Genomic DNA, 26,456 nt, shown 5'->3' with positions numbered 1-26,456 from the left:
GTGACTGGGAGTGGATTAGGAAGGCGGAGGACCGTGTTTGGTGGCATGTGGTCCACATGGACAAAGTCGCGAGCATACGCTAGTTAGTATATAATCGAGCCTCGATAGCTCAACAGTTGAGAAGCGGACTGAATTCCGAAAGGTGGGCGATTCAAACCCCACTCGTTGCACTATTGTCGTACCCACTCCTGGCACAAGCTTTTACGCTAAATTGGAGGGGAAAGAGTTCAGTCATGATTAGCATGGCTAATATTCTTTTTTTTTTAATGTATATTTTTAGCAACAAAATTATAATAAGGAAATGTATTTTCGCTTTGCACCCCCCGCAGTCACCCCTAATATAACTGGGGCACACGTACACTATTTGTTTTTTATAGCAAAAATAGTTTACCTAGTCTCTTCGAATCACGCTTTCAACGCGGCGTGTCGGCTCTCGCACGTTGTCGACCCTGTGTGCTGCAACGTGCCCGTACACGTGGATTGGGAATAGCAATACGGTGTTGGGTAAGTATACAGCGTATACAGTATATTATATCAATCATCTACATCTCCCCAACTAACATCTAATCAGCTGAAGTCCTAGTTGGCCCTGGATAACCTTTTATTACTTGTGCTTACCTATAGTTACCTAAAGTTTCTTTAAAATCAATACGAAATGAATAGAATTTGAACGTGGGCTTAGACTAGACCCTATCTTGACCATTTGCCTACTATACCTATCTAGACTTTGGCTAAAATATAATGTCGACTGGAGACTGTTGAGGCATTCCGATTCATTTTAGATGCGTAATGAAGTTATCTGCGCCCATGATAACTGACAAAACGTTTCGGGGGGATGAAATCTAATCTCCAAGCAATATCGTGTAATCCCTCACTTCTCCCCTTCGAATTAACTTTCGGAATTCGAGATGATTATTGTCGAGTTTAAGACACATTTTAAGAACCTTGAGTATTTGGGCAAAGAAAGTGTATGCATTTGTTGGAGATTCTCTCAAATTTTATAGTTTTAGAATGAATTATACTTTGATTTTAATTAATTTGTACTGGCAATTGGCAAAAGCCCCATAAAAAAATCAGATTTCTGAAAAATGTGTAATTTTGAACTTACATGGGGGTCAAAGATTTACATACAATTTTGTTGCAGCTTTTTTTCTAATTTTTTATTATAGGCACACTTGACTACAATCACACCTAATGAGAAGTGATGATGTGGCATAAATACATACAATACTTGTATGTTTGTCGACATTTTACTTTGTGTGTGTACAATAAAATAAATAAAATACAAATCTTTAACAAAAAATTCCCACGGGATTTTTAAACGACTTCCAAAAAGGAGGTGGTTTTCAATTTGGCCGGTTTTTTCTTTCTTTGAAAACCTAAATCCACGCGAAGTGGGGAGCATCAGCTAGTATTCAATAGAATCACACTAATATTATAAAGGCGAAAGTTTGTATGTGTGTGTGTGTGTGTGTGTGTGTGTGTGTGTGTGTGTGTGTGTGTGTGTATGTTTGTTACTCCTTCACGCAAAAACTACTGGACGGATTTGGCTGAAATTTGGAATGGAGATAGATAATACCCTGGATTAGCACATAGGCTACTTTTTATCCCGGAAAATCAAAGAGTTCCCACGGGATTTCGAAAAACCTAAATCCGCGCGGGCGAAGTCGCGGGCATCGGCTAGTAGAGTAAATAAATAAACTTTGAATTACCTTCTTCTGGTAATATTACCTAATGTTTCACATCTTTTCACTTTTATACTTTAAGATTTATGGAGATAAACTTTAAAACACAAACATACATTTACCGTTAAATCACGTGTTTAACTTCGTCAGTGCTTACCTAATTAGATTCAAATTCACACTGAATTATGAATGTTTTGTTTCTTTTCAATACCTAACTCCCACGAGAACTGGTTACCTTTTTAAAATAGTGTTAATTTATCATTATCATTAAAAATGACTGAATTGCATTAATAATATGATAGGACTATGTTTTATAATTTTCAATGTCAAATTCTTGTAACTGTGCTAGTATTAGGTAGACATTTATCTAGCGTTAACATTTCAGGTACTCGTCTCTAAGTCCCTTTTTAAAATAATTTTGACACACAGACAGTATCGCCGGCTCACTACTGAGCACGGGTCTCATTGAGAAGGATTTAGTTAGGTCACAGTCTGCCACGCTGGCCAAATGCGGATTGGCAGACTTGGTAACTGAACTCTAAAAATCAAGAGATCAATATGGCACAACTTCACACACCTTTACGAACCTTATGAAGAACTCTCAGGTGCGCAGGTTTCCTCACGATGTTTTCCTTCACCATTAAAGCAAGTGATATTTAATTGCTCAAAAGGCACATGACTCCGAAAATTTAGAGATGCGTGCCCAGGATCGAACCCCCGACCTCCCGAAAAGAAGCCGACTACCTTACTACTAGGCTATCACCGTTTGTTTTAGTACTGAACCCTAAAAAAGGAAAAAGGTATTCTGCAACTATTAGCACTTTCATATTGACCCTCCCCACATCTAAGTTACGTCTAACAAATAATCAAACATGTATCAAATCCCCTCGAAGCACTACACATCCCAATGAAAATTCCGAACCATTAGCAACCCCTGCCTCGAGAAAGGGAACAAATTCGCAATCGGAAGTAGGTAACAGTATACGGGATTGCGGGATTCAAACTATAATGCCGTAGCTACATTATGGTTAACGTCAATGCCCAACAACGCTTTAAATAACGCGATAGTTTCCTCTGATAAAAATTTGATCACACTTGAACGGTTAACGTCTAGTGCCATTTACATTAGCGTTAAAATGTCCTCAATGTCCTCATTTCAAGATGGACGTTGATGCTGCTACGCATATCTAAAATAAAATCTAAATTAAAGAATAAATAAAATAACAAATTATGTGAATAAAAAAAATTACCTTTTGGTGTAAGTCTTTTGGAACTCCATGAGAACTCCGCCAACTTGAGTTGAAAGTAGTAATCCAAAGAAGCAAATTTCGACAACCTGAATATGAAATAAATTCTCAAGTTAAGTGCAGAACAATAACCAGTTTTAAATATTATCAGATGATGCACAAGATTGTATCTGTTTTTTTAAATACTCTTGGATATCTACGATTTTCCAGGATACAAGTAGCTTATGTCCATCTGCGGGATGCAAGCTTAGCTTAACCACTTAGCTTAACCACCACTTAGCTTAAGGTGGTTAAGCGGATCTGTCATTTTAGTTCAGAGATTGTGAACAGGAAAGATGACTGAAAAATATTTATTTAAATAAAAATCTAGTGCTTTCCTTTTCCACAGGGTCCACTATGAAAAGGATAGGAATATACAAGGTGCACCCAGATCGCTAGCAAAAACTTAGCATTATTACAGTACCTTAACACAATCCAATGCCAACAATCATTTCCCTTATCTTGTAATTTGAGCTTCTAAGCTAAACTAAACACTTAGTTTAGCAGTGTTTAGGCTAACAAGGCTAAATCTGATGCTATCCCTTTCCACAGAGAGTATTGTAAAGGGATAGCAATACATTTAGACTTGCAAATGAACTAATCAACTTACCAATAGACCGTGGGAGGGGGCGCGGAGTGGAGCGTGCTCAGTGAGCTGCACCAACGCCACCTGCCCCCGCCTGTTTACAACAAACACATCGCTTAAAGCATGGTATTGGGGAAGCATTCTATCATACGCCACAAGTAGACTATGTTAAACTAAAAGCATTCATTTATATTGGGTACTATTGCACTTTTTGATTGCCATTTGCTGAATTTGTGCTAGAATGATGTACTTAGTAAACTTAAAACTAAATTTTGGAGGGTACAAATGCACCCAGGTCTGAGAAAAGCCCACAATAAAATCAGCCTGGTTTTTATTTACTATCATCATTTCACAATATCACTTTAACTTATTAGAACTTCAAGCGGTAAGCTATAAGTGGTTTTTTTTAAACCTACCAGGTTAATTTACAGAACATTGAAGGGTTAAGTATAAACAAAACAAAATAGTACATTGTTCAATTGTAGGTGAACCAAAAGGGCAATGCTGATAATAATGTGCTCACTTAGCAAGAATTTATCAATAAGTTGCAGGTAGATTTATAATACCTACTACCTATAATCTACATGTAGAATTCTACAGTCAAAAGGTATCTGCAAATTAAATTAACCCATACAATCTGCTCGTGAATAGGTCTTAACATTAAAATATTATACTTATCGCTTCTTATAGGAAAACTATCGTAATTTTATCTACAATTTCGTAAAAACTTCGTTAAAAATTTAGTAGCATCAAGATGTTATAACTGTTCATTTCGGTTTCTAAACTGAACCACCAGGTTTTTTACGTAGAAATGTTTATATTCTTACCATAACAGTGTTGATTTTAAGCCGATTGAGCCCTTTTTTCGTCAAATCATTGAATAACTCGAAAATCACAACAAATTTCTCACTTGCACTTGCGGCCGCTTGCAAATTATCTAGAAGACAGATACAAAATGGGTTTTTCAAAAATTGTGACAGCTTTAGTTTTGTTACCTATAACTTTTGCAAGGACTTCGTCTGTGTTGGTGTTAGCTGGCGGGCGTGCTCTGCCTTTTTGGAGTGTTTTTTTTTTGTTAAAGGTGACTGGAAAGCGCTCTAAAGGGGTGCCGTGCATATGTCAGCGAGCGCCGGCACAGACGGGGTCCATACTTGTATAACTAACTTGTTTAACTAACTTGTTACAAATAACTACAAACTTGACATTGGCTAATCTTTGTAAAGCCAGATGAGAGAGAAAAAAAAACTTTTGCAAGAGAATTCTCAGAAATATTTTAAAATGATCTGATGATGATGAAAGCTGGAACATGGAACATTATAATTATAAAATTTATTTTAATTTAAAGTATTTCATGAGTTTTATATCTTTAGAAACAAAAAATTTCTTTCCGTTTAGATATTGTGCTATACTCTAAGTTTGACATCTCTTTATGACAATTTGTTATTTGACATCATTCGTGGTCTGTGTTTGACATGTGTTGTCAGGTGTGAACAAATTGTATTTAATTTTTAGAATTAAATGTAAACGCTATAAAACTTATTTATTCACCAAGAAAACCTATATTTCCATCAACAAGGTAGTTTTATATTCAACAATTACTCTAGTACAACTAACTAATGCTTATTCCCAATATCAAAGTATAAACAAAATTATTGATGTGATGTAAGAAGCCAAAACTTACGTGTTTTTAGTTGTTTCTGTTCATTAATTAGTACAAAATTTGTTGTATTTAATGAATTTACTGTATAATCTAGCATAATAAATGTTTTGTTATGTTTATTGTAGATGTTGAAGTTTAGTGGGTTGATAATTTGGAGGTTAGGTTCACGAAATACTGTAAGGAAATACTCGGCTCCTGGTGTAACGATGTTTAAAGCTGACAAAACAGAATCTCCTACAAATATACCTGATAAAAATACACAAACACCTACGTCGGCCGGTAAAGAAACTTCAAGTAAGCGCAATAAAACCACTGTTTAGTTGTAACCTTCAAGTGCATTGATTATATTTATTTATCTTCATTTTATTGTGCTGGTGTGACAGATATTTGTTATGTAATATTGATACTAAGTAAAAGATTTAAGTAATCCACTACTTAACTGGTTAACATGGTCTCGTGTTAGTTTAGCCAGAAGTGGATATACTTTATATTAATTTTTGAACTAGAGAGTTTAATTTTGTGGTTATTTAAGCTAAATTTTTACAAGTTAAACAAGTGTCACAATAGTAGTAGGTAGTAGTAATAAGATAAGAACTGTTAGAATCTCAATATTTGAGTAGTTAAAATCTAAAAGTTGACAATTCAAATACCATTTATCATACTAATATGGATTATGATTATATGATTGGGATGTATATTTGAATCTCCTCAGGTTTAGTTGCAGCAGCCTTTGCATCTCTCAATGCCCCTGAAGGTGAAATCAAACAGAAGCCAAGCACAAAGTCAATAAAGCAGAACCGCACCCAACAGCTTGACAGCCAAATCTTGGGTGCCACTGATGTCAACAGTCTGTTAGTTGTTGCTGAGAACCCTGTTGTGTCTAGGAGACATGCCCTGAAGGTAGTATTCTCTCTCATTGTTTTCCTCATTGCTGAAGGGCATGACCCCTTCCTATTAATCACTATGGTTGGAGTTTTCTTGGTATAATAATGCTGTGGGTTCCCAGATTGTTCTGAGTGTAGGTAAGTAACTCAACTAAGAGGGTGAGGTTATGATTCTTGTTTTTTACAATTATTATTATTATTATATTTTGTGTTCTCCAGACTCCAAGGCACAGAGGAAACTGAAAGCCTAAATTTAGAAAAATATTTAATATAATTATTATTAATTTCTATTACTAGTTACTTATACAACTAGACAACTATCAAAGTCAAATAAACAATGGTTCGTAAATTTTTGATAGATGCTATCATTCTTTTTGATTCTTTCAAATGGAGCAGCATTATAAAGGTCTGCACCCCTACATAGTCGAAATTCCCTATACATACTTGCTCATACAAAGCGCATTAGCTTCCTTGTTCCTAATATGCACGGCTAAAATAGGGAATGCCCTTCCATCTTCCATTGTCCCCACCAGCTGCAGTATAGGGATTTTCAAAAGAGGAGTGTGTATACATATTCTAGGCAGTCGCATTCCACCTAAGGCTACATCATCACCTATTATTTGGTCTGATTAAGTCAAGTGCATGCCTATACAGTTAAAAAATCCCACATAGCAAAATGTTACTATTCCAACTAGAGCAAGAAGCAATGTTTTTACTTGTCCATGACATATACGTCTTTTTGCCCAGATGGTGTCAGTGCTATCAGAATGGTCCAGCAACAACCGCGTGAAGCTATCCGAATTTGAGAAGGACGCTCGCTTCCTCAAGCTGTGCCGCATTCTGGGCCGTACGCCCGCTTCCCAGGCCATGACGTCACTAACCATGGCCGAAGACCTGAGTACGGTGCTGGGGATCACAGGGGATGATGAAGCGGCGAGGCTCATTGCTAATCTATCCTTGCCACAGATGATCAAGGTAAGTCTTGTTCCCCCTTCATCAAACTTCTGTTCTAACATAGAACAGTGAGAAATCAGAGAATCTACTCACACAACCATTTGTTTGCCTTTTTGTGATAAAGATCAATACAAGTGGGTAGATAAAAAACGTTAATTATAATGCCATGTGTCATGTGCTACCTAGCTCAATAAACATACTTACCAAGAAACAGTTAAAAATTATTTTGCTATAATCCGCCAACAGAAAAAATCTGTATGGTCAAACATGCAGTTACAAGCTAAGCACCGCTTACCTCCCCAACCAAGCAATAAAGCCAAGTTCCCAAGCAAGCACTGCCACCACCATTCACATGCACCACCACACAAGACTTTTCTCTCGACGCACGTTTCGCATCCTCAGGAGATTTCGACTTTACAATGCTGTATTGTAAAGTGACGTTCTAATCAAATGCACTTACACGTATTCATGTATTATTTAAACATATTAATAAAATTGATAATATTGATAATGCCAGGTAATGAAGGCTTTGCAACAGAAAGGCCGCCGCAGCACGCCCCTGCTCCGCGCGCTGTCGTACAACATAACGAAGCAGTCAGAGCCTATCGACCTTAAGAAGTCGGCTGACCTCTTGTTCTCGATGGCCTCTCTCAACTTTCCCGACCCCGTGCTGCTAGATAGGATATGCAGGTAGGTGGATACATATTGCCTACTTTTAGGTTAAACAAACGTAGCAATTCGTTTACCAGTAATAAAAAGTCCACACCGGCAATCTGTCTAAATGCTAAGATTTACCCACAAAATAGAACAGTGACGTTTTTAGGGTTTCTGAACTCTTATAGGATCACTTTGTTGTCTGTCTGTCTGTCTGTTTGTTTCTATGTCTGTCTGTTTATGCCCTTATACGTTTTCTTGACAAACACGACTGACGGACGGACGGACAGATAGACAGACAGACAGATGGACCTAACATGTAACATCAAAAAAGGTGGAGGTGTCCAAAAATATTTTTTTTTATTTTATCGAGTGGGATGTCAAATGAAAAAGGACAAAATTCTGAGCTCATGAACATAAATGTACAACAACATTAAAATATACCAAGCGAAAGAAAAACAATTTTACTCTTATATTTCAGCATTTATTAAGATAATCGCAGTCAGGTTTTAGTTTTCAACTTTATCTTGTTTACTAATTGATCCATCTAGAGATTTAAAATCTTATACTACAATTTGACCTTCGTTTCAGCGATGTAATTGAGAACCTACCTTCAAACGCGGACAAGCCCGCAGTAGTGAGCTCTATACTAGTGTCGCTAGGGCTACTCAAGTACCGGCACGAGGCGGCGCTCACTGCGCTCGCGGACTGGACGCAGGCGCGGCGAGCCGTGTGTCGGCCGGCGGACATCGCCGCCGCTGTAGTCACTCTCGCCACTGTGGACTATCTGCCCGTGCAGTCGGACGCGCTGATAGAGGTAACTCATCATCATCATCATCATCATTATCATCATTATAATCAGCATCATCAGCTTATGGGCATAGGTCTTTTCCAAATGAGTGTCAGCATAGTCCTCAGCCTTGCTCATCTATCAACTTCCCTCAACTCTCTTTATTTAAGTCGGTCCATAGTGCCAGAAGGCATCCCACAATACACCTTGTTGTACGCGGTGGCTTCGACATTATTTGGGACGTCGAGAGAAGATATAGCCCTTGACCAGCCAACCGACAACGCGGTATACCTAAGGATACCGCGGCATAGTAACCATCAATGCACACTTATATGTAGGGATGCCGTGCCGACAGTGGGCGCCTACCCTTAAATGCCGAATCATCAAAATGTACCCAACGTGACATCGAAAAACATTCAGTGCCCTTAGTATAACATTTTACTTCTTACCAATGTTGTTAGTAATTGGGAGTCGAAACACTTTAGCGTTAAAGTAAAATAGTTCTTAACTGCTTTGTTTTAATGCTCAAGTTTGTACATATATTTACAGCCAGCGTAAACGTTGCGAAATTAAAATCAATGGTATTGGATTTTTATACTTTAAATCAAGGCTCATTAGGTCCATTTTACTTTGACGTTATTTTATATTTCGAATACTATCAAAATTGGTGAGAAGTAAAATCCAGTACTAAGGGCACTGTTGACTTTGACGTCTTATACCAGAATTCTTTATATTCCCACCTTTTTCGTTCCAGACAGCCCTATCACTAAAAGAAGAGGAAATGGCCAAAGCTTCGTCCTGGCTGGATCTAGTGTTTTCTCTGTTAATACTGGAGAAGGCAGAAAAACACCACCTCACTTCCACACTGAAGCCGGAATTCATTGACAAACTGCTCTCTGCTGGCGGTAAGACATTCCAGTAGGCTATTCATCAAACAAAAGAACTTGAATCAAGAAAAATGAAGAAAATTGTTGGTTTGTCCTTCAATCACGCTGCAATGGATAGGCGTGACTTAGCATAAACCTGGAGAGTTACATAGATTCCTTTTTGTGCCGGAAAATCAAAAAGTTTTCACATAATTTTCAAAAAAATCTGTCTCTGGAATGCAAGCCATGTACCAAGCTTCGTCAAAATCGGTTGTGCGAATGGAGTGTAAAATTGTAATAAATAGATAGACCGACATGTTTTTGCATTTATGATATTAGTATAGGATTAAATTGCTATATATTTTTTTTTTAAATTATCACAATTTCAAAGAATATACTTCAACCACGCACAAACAAATGTTTTTTTAAATCTTACAATACGATCTTTCAGAAATACCAATCCCGTCCCGACGTAAACTGATGACAATAGACGCGTACGTAGGGCTCAAATTCCCTTCCACGTCGCCGCGGCTCGCCGAAGACATATCAGTGGGAGTGCCAATCGTGTATACAAAGGAAAAAGCGCTCTATGTACAGAGCATTATGGATACATTCAAGAGCTTAGTCTCTGCTGAAACGTTTCTGAGGCGAGAGTGTCAGTCTGGCATGGGATTTATTTATGGTAAGTACTAATACAGAATCTCTATCTCTCTATCTCCTTCTCACTCTCTCTTCCCTCTCCACCCCTTCTCTCCCCTCTCTCTAACACTACTCGACTAACAGCAACTGTACAAAGTTCAATGGTATACGAACATAATATAATAAGCAAGCAAGATTCATGTTGATATAATATGAGAGAAGAAAATATAATATAGATAAATGAGTTGCTGAAAATCGATGATTAAAATCTGCTGATACCAATTCTACTACCTTTTTTGGCATTCTATTATCAGAGATATGACGTTATTTTAATTTGCACAGATGCTGAATTTGCTGTCGATTCAAAATGTCATCCGGTGCCTTTAGAAAAAGCAGCTAGCAGAAAAGAGTAAGTATATTTTGTCAAAGACCGGCCAAGTGCGAATCGTACTTGCACACGAAGGGTTCGGTACCTTCGTAGAAAGTATACCTAAGAGTTGCATGTAACACTACAAGTTAATGACGGACTGCGCCATCTTAGTTGAGTTAGTTATTTTCCTTGAACAATTTTTTTTTTGTGATGTAACCAAGAATTCACGGGTTTCGGATTTTTGCCTTTACTTGTGCTATGAGACCTACCTACTTGCCAAATTTCATGATTCTAGATCAACGGGAAGTGCCCTTTAGGTTTTTTGACAGACACGACAGACGTGCAGACAGACAGAAAACAAAGTGATCCTATAAGGTTCCGTTTTTCCTTTTGAGGTATGTAGTTCTAAAACTTGACAAAATATTATCTGTTAGTAATGAATCTAGATCTGATTGTCTGTTTCCAGTGTGCACAGGATAGCAGTATTAGGCCTGGACTACCACGACCTCACCAGGAAGGTGCAGCTTCCGCTAGGAGTCAACACATTGTACAGCAGGCTATTGGGACTCAAGGTAAATATTTGAACAAAAACTTCTATAGGCGCGATTCGAGAGTAACTCAGATCTTTTTCTGATATTGAAAATGGCCGCCAAACAGAACAGCTGTTTTTAGGCTACCATCTTTTATCGAAGTGTTCTAAACCTAATGTATATATTGATGGTTGTAATTTCTATTTCCAGGGCTTCAAAGTATTAGAGATTCCCTACACGGAGTTCAATCCTAAGGACAAACTAGTGACTAGAGTGCAGTACATCGAGAAACGGCTAAAGGAGTTAGTCAGTCAGTCAAATACATCGCGTACGAGTTAGGTATTAAATTAAGGCTGACAGACACATAAAGTGCGACGGAAGCCGGCGCTGCCGTCGTACGTTGTTTCAGGCCCTAGTGTATATTTTCTAGTAAAAAGAAGGTATTTGGTGACATGAAGATGGGAATGCTTCGTGGAATGATATCCCTAAATCCGATTTTTTTAATGAATAAATGCCTATCGCATGGAGAAATGCATATTGTTACTTAATTAGGTCCATATTACGGTGATATTTATTTACAAAAACTTAACTTGCTATAATCCGGTAAACCAAAAAATTCTGTTGACCAAATACCTCATAGTCAGGGTTGGAAAAAAACAGTTTAAAAAACAAAACATTATTTGTTAAAAACTGTTTTTTTAACCCTGCTAATAATATAATATATATAATAATAGTTTATAGGGTAATAGATGATAATATTATTAAAGTATTCAATAGTGGTTTTCACTTTAGATCAATTTATATTTATCACACTGGATGGAGTCTAAGCTTCAAAATGTACAGCCAGATCAATGAGATTAAATTTGATATTTTACTACCGCAATCTAGTTTGACACGTCATGGACACCAAGCTATAACTCCATCCAATGTAATAACTAATCCGATGATTTCACTTGTGTGTGTATGTGTGGGTTGCCACCTGCCACTTCTTGATTTATGGAATACTAGTATAAAAAATACGGGTTTTAGATTTTTTCACGGGAGACAGTATTGTACATAGAGATTTTTTTAATACTTAATGTTTGAAGAAACAGCTTTTATAAGCTCTTCATTTTGTGAAACAAACATTGTAAAAATCTTAAAAAAAAAAAATATGTATATATATTAGCTAATCATGATTAATGATCCCCTTTCCCCTCCAATTAAGCGTAAAGCTTGTGCCAGGAATGGCACAAGCTTTACATGTTAATGCAAGTTAAATAACTTTAAATTATATTTAACTTGTAATTCCACCTTCACAGTATCAATATTGAGTCGATTTCGGCTGAACGCTGACTTTGTAAAAAATACGCGAGCTTTATTTACCCCGTATTTTATTTTCGCAATTACAGGTTTCTGTATCGTCATACTCTGAAATACGGGGTAACCCCTAAAATACGGGGCATCTGGCAATCCTGTGTGCGTGAGTGAAAGGAAAGTGCAAACAACTTAGTCATGGGCGTGGCGTATCTTGATGTGACAAGAGAATGATCGGGGTTACATAAAATACGAAAACAATGATCGAGATCGTTTTGTATGATCGAAGGTCGCGGCAAAAGATGCGTTTCGACACAACACAACACATTACTTTGTTTGCACCTTTACTATGTACTTGTGTAATTATTATGTACATATTTTTTTAATTATAAAGGACGTGTTTAGATGTACCATTGGCTTATTCTGTTCTACACAATCTCCAAACTAACATGACAGCACTAAAATTGCTATCCCTTTCCTAATGCTCCCTGCAGAAAAGGATAGCAATAGATTTATGTATGTCATTTAATTGTGTGCGACAGAGTTAGCCACATTCCCTATTTATCTCATCCCGACGCTTTCGTCGGAGTGAGGATATGAAACTAATCTATAATTCTAGACAAATCGACTTTAACTGCTGTTTTGTAAAAATTGTTTCCTATAAATTACCTAACTTATGTTAGTTTGTTGTATGTGCGGATGTGTGTATAGTTAATGGTTGTTAATATTATTTAAAAAATACAATTGCTTTATAAAAATTGTTTTATTTATAAAAAATTGTTTGGCATCACAACACATTATTTATTTAGATAAGCATTTATCCGGATTCCTTCTTAAGCGCTAATATCTTGTTGGAATATCTGGAAAAAAAAGTTTAAAACAGGGTTAAAACATGTGTGACAGATCGATAATCGTGAGCGTCAGTTGTAAATGGGCTTGATGAATATGATCCACACGTCCACCTCGTTGCATTCCGATGACATGAGGGAACCGAGGTACGTGAAATACGAATCCTTCTCCGGACTTAGCAGCTTCCTGGGAAATAACTGCTCTTTATCACCTATTGCTATATCTTCAGTTATAGGAATAGGTCATAATGAAACAATCTGCAATATGAACTGGGTTTATATTATGCGAACCCTGCAAATATAATTACGGGTGATGACCAGTGGTCAAACCCAGCGAGCCGCCTGTAGTTGCAGGCGGTGTTGCCACCACTGAGGAGGGTCAACACCTTGAACAGTTACCCCAAGTCCCGTCAGGGTCCACGTGGACGACCATGAAGACAGACAACACTTTTCTCACCGCCGACGATTAGTGAGAAACGAGTTGAGCTACAAAACTAGAAAGGAATTGGTAAGCAACGAGAAGCGAGGGTATAATTGAGATAGTAGGTATTGTCCCTGGAAGCGAGTGTGCGAGTGCGACGGACTATCGGATCGGTTGCTGGGCTAGTCGCTTCCTCGTTGGAGGTCGAACAAGTGCCTTAATCTGTTCCGAAGGTCATTAATCATAAATCATAATCATAACTGTCCAAAAAACATAACTGCTCGAAAATTAGGAAATTAGCTATCTAGTACTTAATAGATGGAAGTTAAACAATTGAAGTGATTATGTAATAACTGAACGATCACACTAATATTATAAAGGAGAAAGTTTGTATGTGTGTGTGTATGTTTGTTACCCCACGCAAAAACTACTGGATGGATTGGGCTGTTTAGAATGGAGATAGATTATACCCTGGATTAGCACATAGGCTACTTTTTAAGAGTTCAATCACGGGAATTTTAACAGCCTACATCCACGCGAACGAAGTCGCGGGCATCAGCTAGTAGATAATATAATCCAATAGTCCAATAAGTCAGTAGGTTTCAACGCTGCACTTTCCGGTGCAAGGTCATCATTCTCATCACTTCAGTTTCGCAAACCGCTGAGCTGAGTAGTCGGATGCAATAGATACAACATATATAATAAGCATATTATAAGATACAACCTATTATAAGCCTCAATAGATCAACGGTTATAGGAGCGGATTGAAATCCGAAAGGTCGGCGGTTCAAACCCCACTCGTTGCATTATTGTTGTATCCACTCCTAGCGCAAGCTTTACGCTTAGTTGGAGGGGAACGGGGAATGTTAGTCATGATTCAAATGGCTATTATTCTTTAAAAAAAAAAACAAAGATAGATAAGTATACCTACTTATTAATATTGTAGGCAATCATATCACATCACACTAATATTATAAAGGCGAAAGTTTGTGTGTGTGTGTGTATGTTTGTTACTTCTTCATGTAAAAACTACTATTTTTTTACGGATTTGGCTGAAATTTGGAATGGAGATTGATAATATCCTGGATTAGCACATAGGCTACTTTTTATCCCGGAAAATCAAAGAGTTCCCACGGGATTTTGAAAAACCTAAATCCACGTGTGCGAAGTCGCGGGCATCGGCTAGTCAAAAATAAACAAAAGCAAGATCATACCACCGTAGCTCCAAATCGGGCCGTCGAACTTTTGAATTGATGCTGCAAAATCTCCAAATCAAGAGTGAACAAAGTTTTTTAACTCTCCAACTAAGCGTAAAGCTTGTGGTAGGAGTAAGTACGACCATGGGTTTATATACTCTATGGGTACGACAATTTAGTGCAACGGGTGGGGTTTGAACCGCCAACCTTTCGGAATTCAGTCCGCTCCTCAACCGTTGAGCTATTGAGGCTCTGTTAAACGCAGCTTTCAAAAATTAAACATCGCTTTTGATGAATTTAGTGAAAGAACCCCGAGTCAAAGAAAGCTTTCACGTAGCAAGTTGCAACGTAGGTAGGTATAATAATTAGCTTCTATACTAGTAATGCAGTCTCGACTTCGACCTTGCTCTTGAGTGTTGAGTGTTGACCTAGAGTCGAAGAGTTTAACTAGAACTAGGCAAGTGCACTTGTACTGATTGCCTTCAAAGCCGTTCTTATGCCGAGCTTTCTTGTGAAAACTCTAGCTTTTAAAACGTATTTTCAAAAAGTCGTTAAGAGGGCTCTCTCCGTCACTCGTTTCCACTCGTTTCATACAATCGTAGTTCCAATTTCATTTGAATATTAAGCAACCTAAGTTCATGAAATTTTGCAGACATATTCTACAAACTAATATCTATGTCTGTGGTTTTCCAGATTTCTGTTAAATTATTCGGTTTTAAAGTTACGCGGTCTTAAAATTTTCATACAAATCTTGGAGCCCCTGTAATTTTAAAACTACATATTTTTAGAAAAATCTAAAACACCACAGACACAGATATTAGTTTCTAGAATATGTCTGCAAAATTTCATGGACTTTGGTTGCTTAATATTCAAATGAAATTGGAACTACGATTGTATGAAACGAGTGGAAACGAGTGACGGAGAAAGCCCTGTTAAAAAATAGTTGTTTTCCACTATTTTCTGTTTGCTTAGATTTTTTTTAATCTCGTGGGAACGCTTTGATTTTCAGGCATAAAAATAGGTACCCTATTATCGCCTCCGAAAATGTTTATTATGATATCAATATAAATGACGTCGATGTATAAATGTAATTAATTTAATGTATCAAATTAGTATTCTATGATATCAATAAATTTGTTTAGTGAAATAGTCTAATTGAATTGTCATTTTAACATCTTCCGGGCGTTAGCCATACCCCTAACAGAGTTGGCTAACTCCCGCTTATGCCATTTCGCTGCGAGATATAAAGAAATAACGAATAACCTATTAAAATCGGTCAAGTGCGAGTCATATTCGCACACAAAGGGTTCCGTGCCATCATGCAAAAAATACATATTTAAATTTTTATTATTTAGCAGCAATAGAAATACACTTTCTGTAAAAAATTCAAATCTCTAGCTATTACCGTTCACGAGACACATTCCACGGATAGGCAGACGCACATGAAAAAAAATAAAAATGTACTTTACTACTTTGGTAGGTACAGTCAAAGGCCGTAAGTCGTTTAGCACCATAATGATCATAATATTATTCGCTAGCACGGTTATGCAAATGCGTTAGGTGCGACATGATGAGCGCTTTGCGGAATTGCTACTCGAATTTTGAAGCCGGCCGTACCTTATCAGGAGAATTCGTGAGTCACACCTAGTACCTAGGTAAGTACATTAAATAGGAATGTAGACAAAGACACTGACGTCCTGGCTTGCAACAAGATAATAGGGGTTATCTCGGGCCCTCACTCCTCGCTGCGAAATTAGAATCTAGATCGAGGATGTGCTGATGAACCTAGATTTGTTTCTGAGTGCTAGGATACTTTGCTATTTCCTATCACACTAATATTATAAAGGCGAAAGTTTGTATGTGTGTGTGTGTGTATGTTTGTTACTCCTTCACGCAAAAACTACTGGACGGATTTGGCTGAAATTCGGAATGAAGATAGATAATATCCTGGATTAGCACATAGGCTACTTTTTATCCCGGAAAACCAAAGAGTTCCCACGGGATTTCGAAAAACCTAAATCCACGCGAACGAAGTCGCGGGTATCAGCTAGTAAGTATATGAAGTTATCCGGTGTCGACTTTACGGTAGACACCTACGGCAAACCTAGGTACCTACCTATCTATTACATAATATAGGTAGAGTACCTAGATTTAATTTATCTGAAATTCTTTATTGCAATGATTGCAGCATACCTACGATGGTATGGTAGGTATGCTTGTACCTATCTAAAGTGTTCAAACTTGTTAAATATTGAGCATGTGCCATAAATTAAAGAAGTTTGGAATTTGTTAAGTAAGTGTAAGTATGTAACGATAACATCGTGTGAAATTTACTTTTTAATGTATATTTTAATTTGCATGGCGGCTATTTTGGAAGTTGCTATCTTAGTTATTTTTATTGTTCGGTACCGCCGCAACAGAAAATACACTCTCGGAAAATATCAACTTTCCACGTATATCCATCTAATACGGCTCATGAGGTAAAATGCGCTGACAGACGGACTGCTTATAATAATAGCGACCCCGTTCGCACCCTCCAACTTCCAAGTACGGTACCCTAAAAAATCAAAGTGAAACGTAAAAGAAAATAGGCAACAAGTCGGTACCTACATTTTCTACTGATACACTTAGGTATTTAGGTTTAGATAATCAAGTTATTCCGTATTTAGGTCATAGTTAGGTCTACAAGGCCACTATAAACTAGAAACCTAAATAACTAAATAGAAATACATGAAGAATAATATATTTGAAATGCTTTAAATGGAAATGTGCGTACTAAAATGGCATAATTAATTTTATTGATCATTGACGAACCAGACAATTAATTAACAATAAGTAATAATTAATTAATGCCTAGATACATAAAATGACATTTATACTAGATGACGACCAACAGGCACTTGCTTTAACGGTGAAGGAAAACATCGCGCGGAAACCTGCATACCTGAGGTTGAGATCCATAGGACGCACTTTGACTTTGCTTAGACTTCACATAACGAGACAGCGCTATACAGCTGACATAATACCGTCTCGTTTTAACTGAAGAAGTCTGAGCCAAAGTACCTCGCGCTGTATATTAGATCTCAGCCTGAGAGTAATTCTCTTAATGTTCTCAAAGATGTGTGAAGTCTGCCAATCCTTGCCAGCGTGTTCTTTTTTTATATAGATATAAGTTAGCCCTTGACTGCAATCTCACCTGGTGGTAAGTGATATGCAGGGCTAATCTGGACTGGGTATGGCAGTTTTTATTAAACCCATGCCCCTTTGGTTTCTACCCGGCATCATGCCAGAATGCCAAATCGCTTGGCGGCACGACTTTGCCGGTGGGATGGTAACTAGCCTTGGCCGAAGCCTCCCACCAGACCAGTGATTTAGAAACTATAAAATTCCAAACCCCTGCCCGGGAATCGAACCCGAGACCTCTCACTATAATAAGACCACGGCGTTTGCCACTTCGCCAGGTAGGTCATTGTAGACTTTTGGCCAAACCCTTATCACTCGGAGAGGAGACCTGTGCTCAGTAGTGAAACAGCGATGAGTTCATGATGACCACGACTTCGTCCGCGTGGATTTACTTATGTGTTTTAAAAATCCCTTGGAAACTCTTTGATTTTCCGGGATAAAAAGAAGCCTAATAATACCTATATGACCATCTATGGGAGTTATATCTGTAGGCAAAGACCAAGCGTCAAAAACGATGGGCCGTGAAAATGTGACTGACAGACAGGTCAGTCAGTCAACATACACTTTCGCCTTAGATGAATCATATTATTATGGATGGATGGATCTATGGTGTCTAGGTTGTAGGCACAGAGTAGGTACCTACTCATTGTTGTATCACATCACACTAATATTATAAAGGCGAAAGTTTGTATGCGTGTGTGTGTATGTTAGTTACTCCTTCACGCAAAAACTACTGGACGGATTTGGCTGAAATTTAGAATGGAGATAGATTATACCCTGGATTAGCACATAGGCTACTTTTTATCCCGAAAAATCAAAGAGTTCCCACGGGATTTTTAAAAAACCTTCATCTACGCGAACGAAGTCGCGGGCATCAGCTAGTAGGTAGATACGATCATCGATAGGTAGGTACCTATGCGAGTTATGAAGTTTTTTCATATTATATACTTACTTACTTAGAAGTTAAAATATTATTAAGATACTTACTCGTATTCTTAGCATTTTTATTTAACGCAGTGCGTGGGATATTTATTTAATAAAACAACACAGTAAATGTTTAGGATTTCGTATTTTAATTTGTAACTTTGTATAATAAAGAACACAATAACATCTACAAAATAGAATTATTCACCTAATAAATTATTACAAAATATATTTAAATATTTACAACTTTAATGAATAAAAGTTTAGAAAAACAATCATCTTTCACTTCACAGCCGCTACTTGCTACAACATAAAAATATAATTATAATAAATTCAACCATATTATTATAACCTCGAGGTACCTACTTAGGCAAATACATACACATATAAATAATAAAATTAACCATCATTATTATTATTCAATTAATACCTAACTATTAATATGAAATTATTTATATTTTCAAATTCTTTCAATAAATATTTTTATTTATTTATTAGTTGAATATTATAAGTTAATTCATTCATATAAATAAATAATTAATGTAATATAACATTTTTACATTTAACTATAACTATTTCAAATTCTTTAAATACCTAAATAAATATTTTATTTATTACTTACTTGATTACAATTCATTTATTTAAATGTAATTTAATATGTTTACATTTATCATAAATATATCATTTTTTTGACTAGTTTTGTACTCTATCACCAATTACGAACTTTGATATTACATAATTTATGTTAATAATAATTTAATTAATCAGTTAATTTACAAAAATTGCATGTAAAATATAGGTAAGTAAATAACTTTTGTATGATTTTCTGCACCAAAATTCCAGCTTTAGAGTGCCTGTATAGGATTAAATGCTATTTAACATTACAATCAATATAAATGCATATTATCAAGAAAAGTTATTTTTTAATCACTTTCTAACAACGTGAAATAATCCATTGCGAAGGTAAACTATATAACAGAAAAAAATGGTCTTCAACATCCAACTATAATAACTACCTACTGTATTTTTTCTCGAATAGGTACATGATCAATTCAAAAGTAGCCTCTTTCAAATCAAGAATCGCTCAAATTGATGACCCCCAATAATAAAAGACCCTATGTATGTAGTTTATTATGAAAATAATAATTTAAATGTAAAGTAAAATTTTAGGAAAAAAATAAGACTACGACTTACGTCTTGTGTTCCCTTTCAAATAAAAAAGGAAAATATACTTATATGGGAAAATCGATTAATGTTTTGTACCGACCTACTTCCTATACTCGATCTACTTACCAAGGAACAAAAAAAAAATTTAAAATCTACTTATATCTATAAACTAGAAAGTCTAATGCAATGCGATCGCCATTCGGCATTATCATAGGCCCACTTACTAATTAATTTAGAACTATGGATGCACGATGGGAAATGGAATTAGTTAATAAAAATAATATACTTTTACCAAAAAATCTATCTACATAATTTTATATTATATAAAAAGAGAAACTAACTTCTGATATATCTAACAACGTAGGTAACAATTCAAACCACTGGGTCCAACTCTAAAAACTTCAGATTTTGCATGCGGTTTTCTGTATCCTTTTATTTGTATGCGTTTTGTATCGAAAGACCGTGTTTGGTGGCGCGCTCTTGGAAAGGCCTATGTCCAGCTGTGGACGCATACAGGCTGATGGAATGGATACCTACGTCTTTGCCGGTAAGCTCTCAACAGGAACTGAACTATGTCTATGACTAGTCACTGAAATACATATTTAGCTGTTGTTCAAAGCTTTAACAACCGAGCACTCCTTAACGTCGCGTCCGAAGAATCTCTTCTTCATATTGACTAGAGTGCACATGCCTTTGCTCATGACCCCAGTGATGGACGTGGAAAGGTTGAGGAGTGCTGCGAAGAGACTGATAGCGCCGGGTATAGCGACGGTGCCGCTGGACTCTCTACTCCTGTGGATGACCCGGTTGACTGGCTGCAGGCTCCTGTAGTTGTTAATGCCACCGACGTCGACTTTACTGAAGAGTTTGAACTGGAACGGATAAAATCATTATTGACCCCAGAAGATTACTAAAACAATATTTTACTAAAGTTTGTCCGTCTGTTACGCTGAAACTACTATCGTTCTGCCAGGTTGCTCCCACTACCATATTTTAGTGAAGATTTAATGAACGGTTTCAGGAATGAATTACGGAACACCCCAATAGGTAAAAGCAGATCCCTCTTCTTCTTCGTCTTTCTTTATTGGGCCTGTGCAGGTCCTTAAGTCCCTGTATCACATCGACCATCTCCGATCCGTTGTGATTGCTGCCAATTTTAAATTTCCTCGCTAGTAGCAGTTCCTTAGCAATACAGCCGCCAGATTATGCACCACTACTCGAATTAGAGCAAACTCCTCACCTGTGTGTCAGTAATTCTGATGGGCCTGTCCATGACGATCCAGGTGACAACCTCCTGACAGTTGGGAGTGGTGAGCGAGCCGTGGTACGTGTAAAACGATTGCATATTTGAACTGAACATCCGCCTGGGGAACAAATAAAATATTCAAGTAGATGCATCAAGAACTGACTAACACCTTTTAGCCAACGAGACCCTATTACTAAGTCTCCGCTGTCCGTCCGTCCATCCATCCGTCTGTTCGCGGGCTGTTTTTCTTGAACTAAGATAGAGAGTTGGAATTAAACAGAATTCGGCACCAAAAAGCGCAGCATTGGCAGACCATTTGTCCACTAGATGGACAAACTATTTCAAACCAATCGCAGGGATTCGCTGGTGTTGTTGGATCCAGGCCTTGGCGTGTGGAAGCCGCTACAAGAGACCCCACCAGTGGACACCTATCGGTTGATAATGATGATGATAAATATGATGACTCACGTGAGATCAATGACGGAAGCAGGAACAGCCCCTGAATTCCTTTCCAGCAGGTATGGCAGGACTGGTTCCAACTCTCCCAGTGCAAACTCATTCTCTTCTGTAGTGCTGTGTACCTGGGGAACAATAAAATAAGGAACGTGTTGTAGTTTATCTATCTTCTTCTTCGTCTTAGTGTTTCCGCTTTCCTACATTTTGCGGCCCACTTTACCCGGTCTTGAGCATCATATCTGGTCCATCTACTTATAATGATATCGATAACAGCTCGTTCACACAGGCTGCGTAAGCGTAGACGTAGCGCGTACCATTGCGTTGTAACGTATGGAACTGTATGAAACATGGCACACCACTTGCGTAAAGCGTGGACGTATGCGTAACCCGGTGTGTTAGGGGTTTACACGCGTCACTACGCACGTGTCACGTGTACGTGTTTGGTGTGGATATTCAATATAATGCCCGCGAGTAGCGACTCCATCTGCGTGGATTTAGGTTTTTAAAAATCTAGTTGGAACTCTTTAATCATCCAGGATAAAAGTAGCCTGTGTTACTTTCTAGGTTTTTAATAATATCCATGCAAAAGACGACATTGGTCCGTAACTATGTACCTATCTTGCGTCAACACGCATAAAATGCAGGACGCTGATTTTCAGCTTCAACCCGCCACGAACCAACAAACCAACAAGGTGGCTATTTTCTGAGGAAGATTCACCCTTCCATCTTCGTATCTACCTCTCTCCTATGATGATATAGGCGAGTAATGGGATTCAAAGTAAGAGCAATCATTGGCCACTTACCTCAGCAAGGATCCCGATAACGGCCAGCCCATCCGGATGATTCACAGCCTCGTCCACCGACATCCCGGTCTTCACGTGCACCATGTGGATTTCCATGGGAAACCTGGACAAAGTTCCGTACATCACAAATTGTAGTAACATTTATATTACCATAGATATTCCTGCGCTCATTGCGGCTCATGCGCCGGCATTGTCGAAATAATGCCAAGAAACCTATTAGATCAATGCAGGTTCCCTGGGAACGGGGGTATAATGTGGGATGCAACGTGTATTGACACATGAGTCTCGTGTTATATCAGAGCATAGATATGTTATCAGAGAGACAGCATCAAGACTGCGAGCCGCCGCTGAGATGGCTGAAACCGGTAAACGAGACAAATATCTCTCTTAACGAGAATTATATTTTTACTCCGATTGCTCTAAAGAAGGGGCCCTGGAGTCTTAGTGTTAAAAAATTCCGCGGTTAATCCAGCCAAAAATGAGCCAGCCCTTCCTGTCACCAGATGACAGAAGACTCATTTTTCACGCAAAGGATCAATTTGTAGAAATTTTATTAGAGAAATCTAGCTTAAAATTTTATTCCATAAGTTCACTTTATTCTGGTGTTTATATAACAAAATAACTTATTATTTGTATGAACTATTTTTATTTGTACATATTTCGACGGTCGAATTGTATCAACATCGGTGAGATGTAATATCTCTACTCTCTACATAAAACCACACATTGCAACCAGGGATCATTGTGAAAAATTTAACATTCTGAAGCAAATAAATGAAAAAGTATTGCATTTACACTCACTTCATTCCGTCAATAGCGTGTTCAGAGAGCCAGTGCAGATGGAACTGCACGAAGCTGTAGTTCCCTCGCAGCGGCCCTCCGGACACCAGCGGGGGAGGAGCGTCTTCGTCTATCGTCCATTTCACTGTGGAGATACATCTCGTTCTGACTTTTTTCGATAACCAGTTAAAGCCGTTTTGCTCGAATGGAAATTCACAAGGAAAAACAAGCTTAATTAATTCGCTATAACCGGAAAACCTACAAATCTGGATAATAAAACGTGCAGCGAGTGATGGTCCGCCCGCACTACTAAACTAAATTGCAAATTTCCCTTGCGTCATGTGCTTTGCTGCCGTTACACATTTTGTGTGACGTCCTATCATGCTGATGATGTCACCCATTTTGTGTGATGTCTTGTCGTGCTGCTACGGTCAAGTTTTTTGTGTGAATCGTCAGTACCTACCATCGTGCGTTGTCCGAAGTTTATTGTCGTCAGATTACTCACACGTCCAGTGTTGACAGCTTGGCTGCTATATCAATGGAACACCAGAGGGCCTTTGATATGTGTGTCGTCCTGTCATGCTGCTGATGTCATCTGTTTTGTGCGATGTCTTGTCGTGCTGTTACCGTCAGTAAACCTACCATCGTGTGTTGTCCGAAATTTACTGTCGTCGGGTTACTCACACGTCCATTATTGGCGGCAGAGGCTGCTGTATTAATGGAACACCAGAGGGCCTTTGATATGTGTGTCGTCCTGTCATGCTGCTGATGTCATCTGTTTTGTGCGATGTCTTGTCGTGCTGTTACCGTCAGTAAACCTACCATCGTGTGTTGTCCGAAATTTACTGTCGTCGGGTTACTCACACGTCCATTATTGGCGGCAGAGGCTGCTGTATTAATGGAACACCAGAGGGCCTTTGATATGTGTGTCGTCCTGTCATGCTGCTGATGTCATCTGTTTTGTGCGATGTCTTGTCGTGCTGTTACCGTCAGTAAACCTACCATCGTGTGTTGTCCGAAATTTGCTGTCGTCGGGTTACTCACACGTCATTATTGGCAGCAGAGGCTGCTGTATTAATGGAACACCAGAAGGCGTTTGATGTGTGTGACGCATGCATTTTGTGTCGTTCTGTCATGCTGCTGATGTCACGCGTTTTGTATGAGGTCTTTTCATGGGCTTTTTATATGATATCCCGTCGCCAATCGCCTGTATCATCGTACGTTGTCTGAAGCTTACTGTCGTGAAGATACTCACAGGTATGTCCGTCGTTGCCCGCCGAGGCGTTGACGCTGCCGTACCCCCGGAACACCAGGGGGCCCCTGATGTGCGAGTCGAACTTGTCCACGACGGCACTGCGGGACATTATGTTGATGGGTGACTGCTGGGTACCCTTCGTGCACTCTCCCGGCCAGTTTTTTTCGACTGTAGATTAATATTGACTATGTCAGATACCACATGCTTATTTTTATATTTTTTAACAGTCATCTATTTTACTCACCCTAATTAAGTACTAAGTACTAAGTACTAAGTACTAACTACTAACCATATTAGGTTAGTATACTTCCCAAAAATCAAACCACCTCACCACCTCTTGTAGTTTGGATTTTAGAACTGTTTCGATTTTTTTTGATAAAAAGTAGGTAGGTACCTATACCTATCATAAATGCAAAAGTGAGTCTGTCTGTTACCTTTTCACGTCTCAACCACCGAAATCAGTTACAGAGAAAGCTTGCATCCCGGTGACAGGCTGCTTTTTATCCCCAAAATTAAAAATAATAAAATCGTAAATAGTAAAATTCCCAAGAGTAAGTAGGTAACTTTATTTTTAACCCCCGACCCAAAAAGAGGGGTGTTATAAGTTTGACGTGTGTATCTGTGTATCTGTGTGTCTGTGTATCTGTGTATCTGTGTATCTGTGTATCTGTGTATCTGTGTATCTGTCTGTGGCATCGTAGCGCCTAAACGAATGAACCGATTTTAATTTAGTTTTTTTTGTTTGAAAGGTGGCTTGATCGAGAGTGTTCTTAGCGATAATCTAAAAAAATCGGTTCAGCCGTTTAAGAGTTATCAGCTCTTTTCTAGTTTTCTTGTACAAAAGAAGGTTAGATAACCCTTAGGTTCATAATATTCAAGTGTCAATTGACAAATGTCAAGCTGTCAAGATGGACGTTGCCTAGATATACATAATTATTTATTTGAAAATGATGTTTTGGAAAACTCAAATACTTTGGATAGTCGGGGGTGTTATAAATTTTTAATTTACACTTGTTCATACATTAGGTAATAGGTACGGTCATAGACTTACGATGAGCGTAGCGAAAAAATCGTAAGTCTATGGTGCGGTCATAAAATCACTTACAGTCATAAGACCAGTCCTCTCCATTGGTAATACCTGAAACAAGAGAACTTATGTTATCTAAGCATTTCGATAATCCTTTCGAAATACCTCCGTAGATAAGGTAGGTACTTTAAAAAGCTCTGAGATAGGAAATCGCTGCCATCTTGGAAAATTAACCACAGACAATGCTAAATGCTTTGTATTTTTTTAACGACTTCAGAAAAAGAAGATAAAGTTGAATATAAGTTTAAGTTTAATTTCGTTTAAACTATTGTTTTAGTGTTGTTTTGATACCTAGCTCCTACTTGTTTCTATTTCTGTTTAATAAAAATGTGTGTCACAAACGCAAAATAAAATAACCTGAAATAATTAATGTACCTATTTCATTTTACTCATGGTCCAAAAGTGCCTACCTCATTGTATTCTAAGACCGCATTATACTATAGTATACAGCTGCATAATATGTAAATAGGTAATTTGGTCGACGGTCATACCTAAGGATTCTCGTATTCATTTCCCCTGGGTGACCGGGAGCATTTCAAATTACATTTCCTGTTACAAGTGAGAACCCCGGCTTTCCAAGAAAGAATAGGTACTCTAGATAATATTAAGGTAGGTCTTATCTTATAATAGTTGTGTATTTATTTACTACTGTCGAAAAGGGGATTACTTTAAAATTATGTAAATTTTTTCTTAATCTCATAATAGTGGTGTATTACTACTGTCGAAAAGGGGAATACTTTAAAATTATGTAAATTTTTTTCATATAAAATATAGCCTATGTCATCCGGACCTTTACAACTAATCAATTGATACTTGATTCATCAAAATCGGCTCAATAGTTTTGACACTACGGTGGAACACACAGAATCTGGATCAAAATCATAACCCTT

General features: G+C 37.8%; 3 protein-coding genes across 4 annotated transcripts in view; 1 reads left to right on the top strand and 2 right to left on the bottom strand.

The window, feature by feature from the left end:
• Window positions 1–4,498, bottom strand: part of LOC123868717 (adenomatous polyposis coli protein-like) — a 64,751-nt gene extending 60,253 nt beyond the window's left edge. Inside the window, exons 1-3 of the mRNA XM_045911283.1 lie at window positions 4,385–4,498; window positions 3,582–3,651; window positions 2,936–3,021 (exon numbers count right to left, since the gene is read on the bottom strand). The gene's annotated coding sequence lies outside the window, so the exon portion shown is untranslated. The remainder of the gene's footprint in view (window positions 1–2,935; window positions 3,022–3,581; window positions 3,652–4,384) is intronic.
• Window positions 1–26,456, bottom strand: part of LOC123868765 (carbonic anhydrase 2-like) — a 41,038-nt gene that overhangs the window by 7,119 nt on the left and 7,463 nt on the right. The window contains exons 2-10 of one of the 2 annotated variants that reach the window (XR_006796711.1): window positions 25,585–25,617; window positions 24,480–24,647; window positions 23,246–23,369; window positions 22,445–22,547; window positions 21,654–21,766; window positions 21,180–21,303; window positions 20,474–20,811; window positions 8,427–8,436; window positions 2,587–2,591 (exon numbers count right to left, since the gene is read on the bottom strand). Coding sequence is in view for 1 of the 2 variants with exons in the window: in XM_045911371.1 (XP_045767327.1) it covers window positions 20,542–20,811; window positions 21,180–21,303; window positions 21,654–21,766; window positions 22,445–22,547; window positions 23,246–23,369; window positions 24,480–24,647; window positions 25,585–25,617 (935 nt within the window). In the remaining variant the exon portion in view is untranslated. Of the gene's footprint in view, window positions 1–2,586; window positions 2,592–8,426; window positions 8,437–19,707; window positions 20,812–21,179; window positions 21,304–21,653; window positions 21,767–22,444; window positions 22,548–23,245; window positions 23,370–24,479; window positions 24,648–25,584; window positions 25,618–26,456 lie in introns of those variants that run through there. The other variant, XM_045911371.1, reaches the window with a different exon arrangement.
• LOC123868734 (FAST kinase domain-containing protein 4) lies at window positions 5,030–11,566 on the top strand. The gene is made up of 11 exons (XM_045911314.1): window positions 5,030–5,133; window positions 5,343–5,511; window positions 5,930–6,117; window positions 6,849–7,076; window positions 7,573–7,745; window positions 8,301–8,526; window positions 9,254–9,404; window positions 9,817–10,047; window positions 10,347–10,413; window positions 10,841–10,946; window positions 11,115–11,566. Exons 2-11 carry the CDS (start codon window positions 5,343–5,345, stop codon window positions 11,241–11,243), a joined length of 1,668 nt encoding a protein of 555 aa, XP_045767270.1. The 5' UTR covers window positions 5,030–5,133; the 3' UTR covers window positions 11,244–11,566.

This window comes from Maniola jurtina, chromosome 10 (assembly GCF_905333055.1).
Source record: "Maniola jurtina chromosome 10, ilManJurt1.1, whole genome shotgun sequence".
Taxonomy (NCBI): domain Eukaryota; kingdom Metazoa; phylum Arthropoda; class Insecta; order Lepidoptera; family Nymphalidae; genus Maniola; species Maniola jurtina.
This window is presented reverse-complemented; position numbering and strand designations above follow the sequence as displayed.

Bases quoted from the DNA above. Each gene is read 5' to 3' on its own strand.
- LOC123868734 (XM_045911314.1), top strand. From the start codon at position 5,343: ATGTTGAAGTTTAGTGGGTTGATAATTTGGAGGTTAGGTTCACGAAAT. The intron at 10,048-10,346 runs GTAAGTACTAAT...TAATTTGCACAG, and splicing joins TGGCATGGGATTTATTTATG to ATGCTGAATTTGCTGTCGAT. The intron at 10,947-11,114 runs GTAAATATTTGA...TTCTATTTCCAG, and splicing joins GCAGGCTATTGGGACTCAAG to GGCTTCAAAGTATTAGAGAT.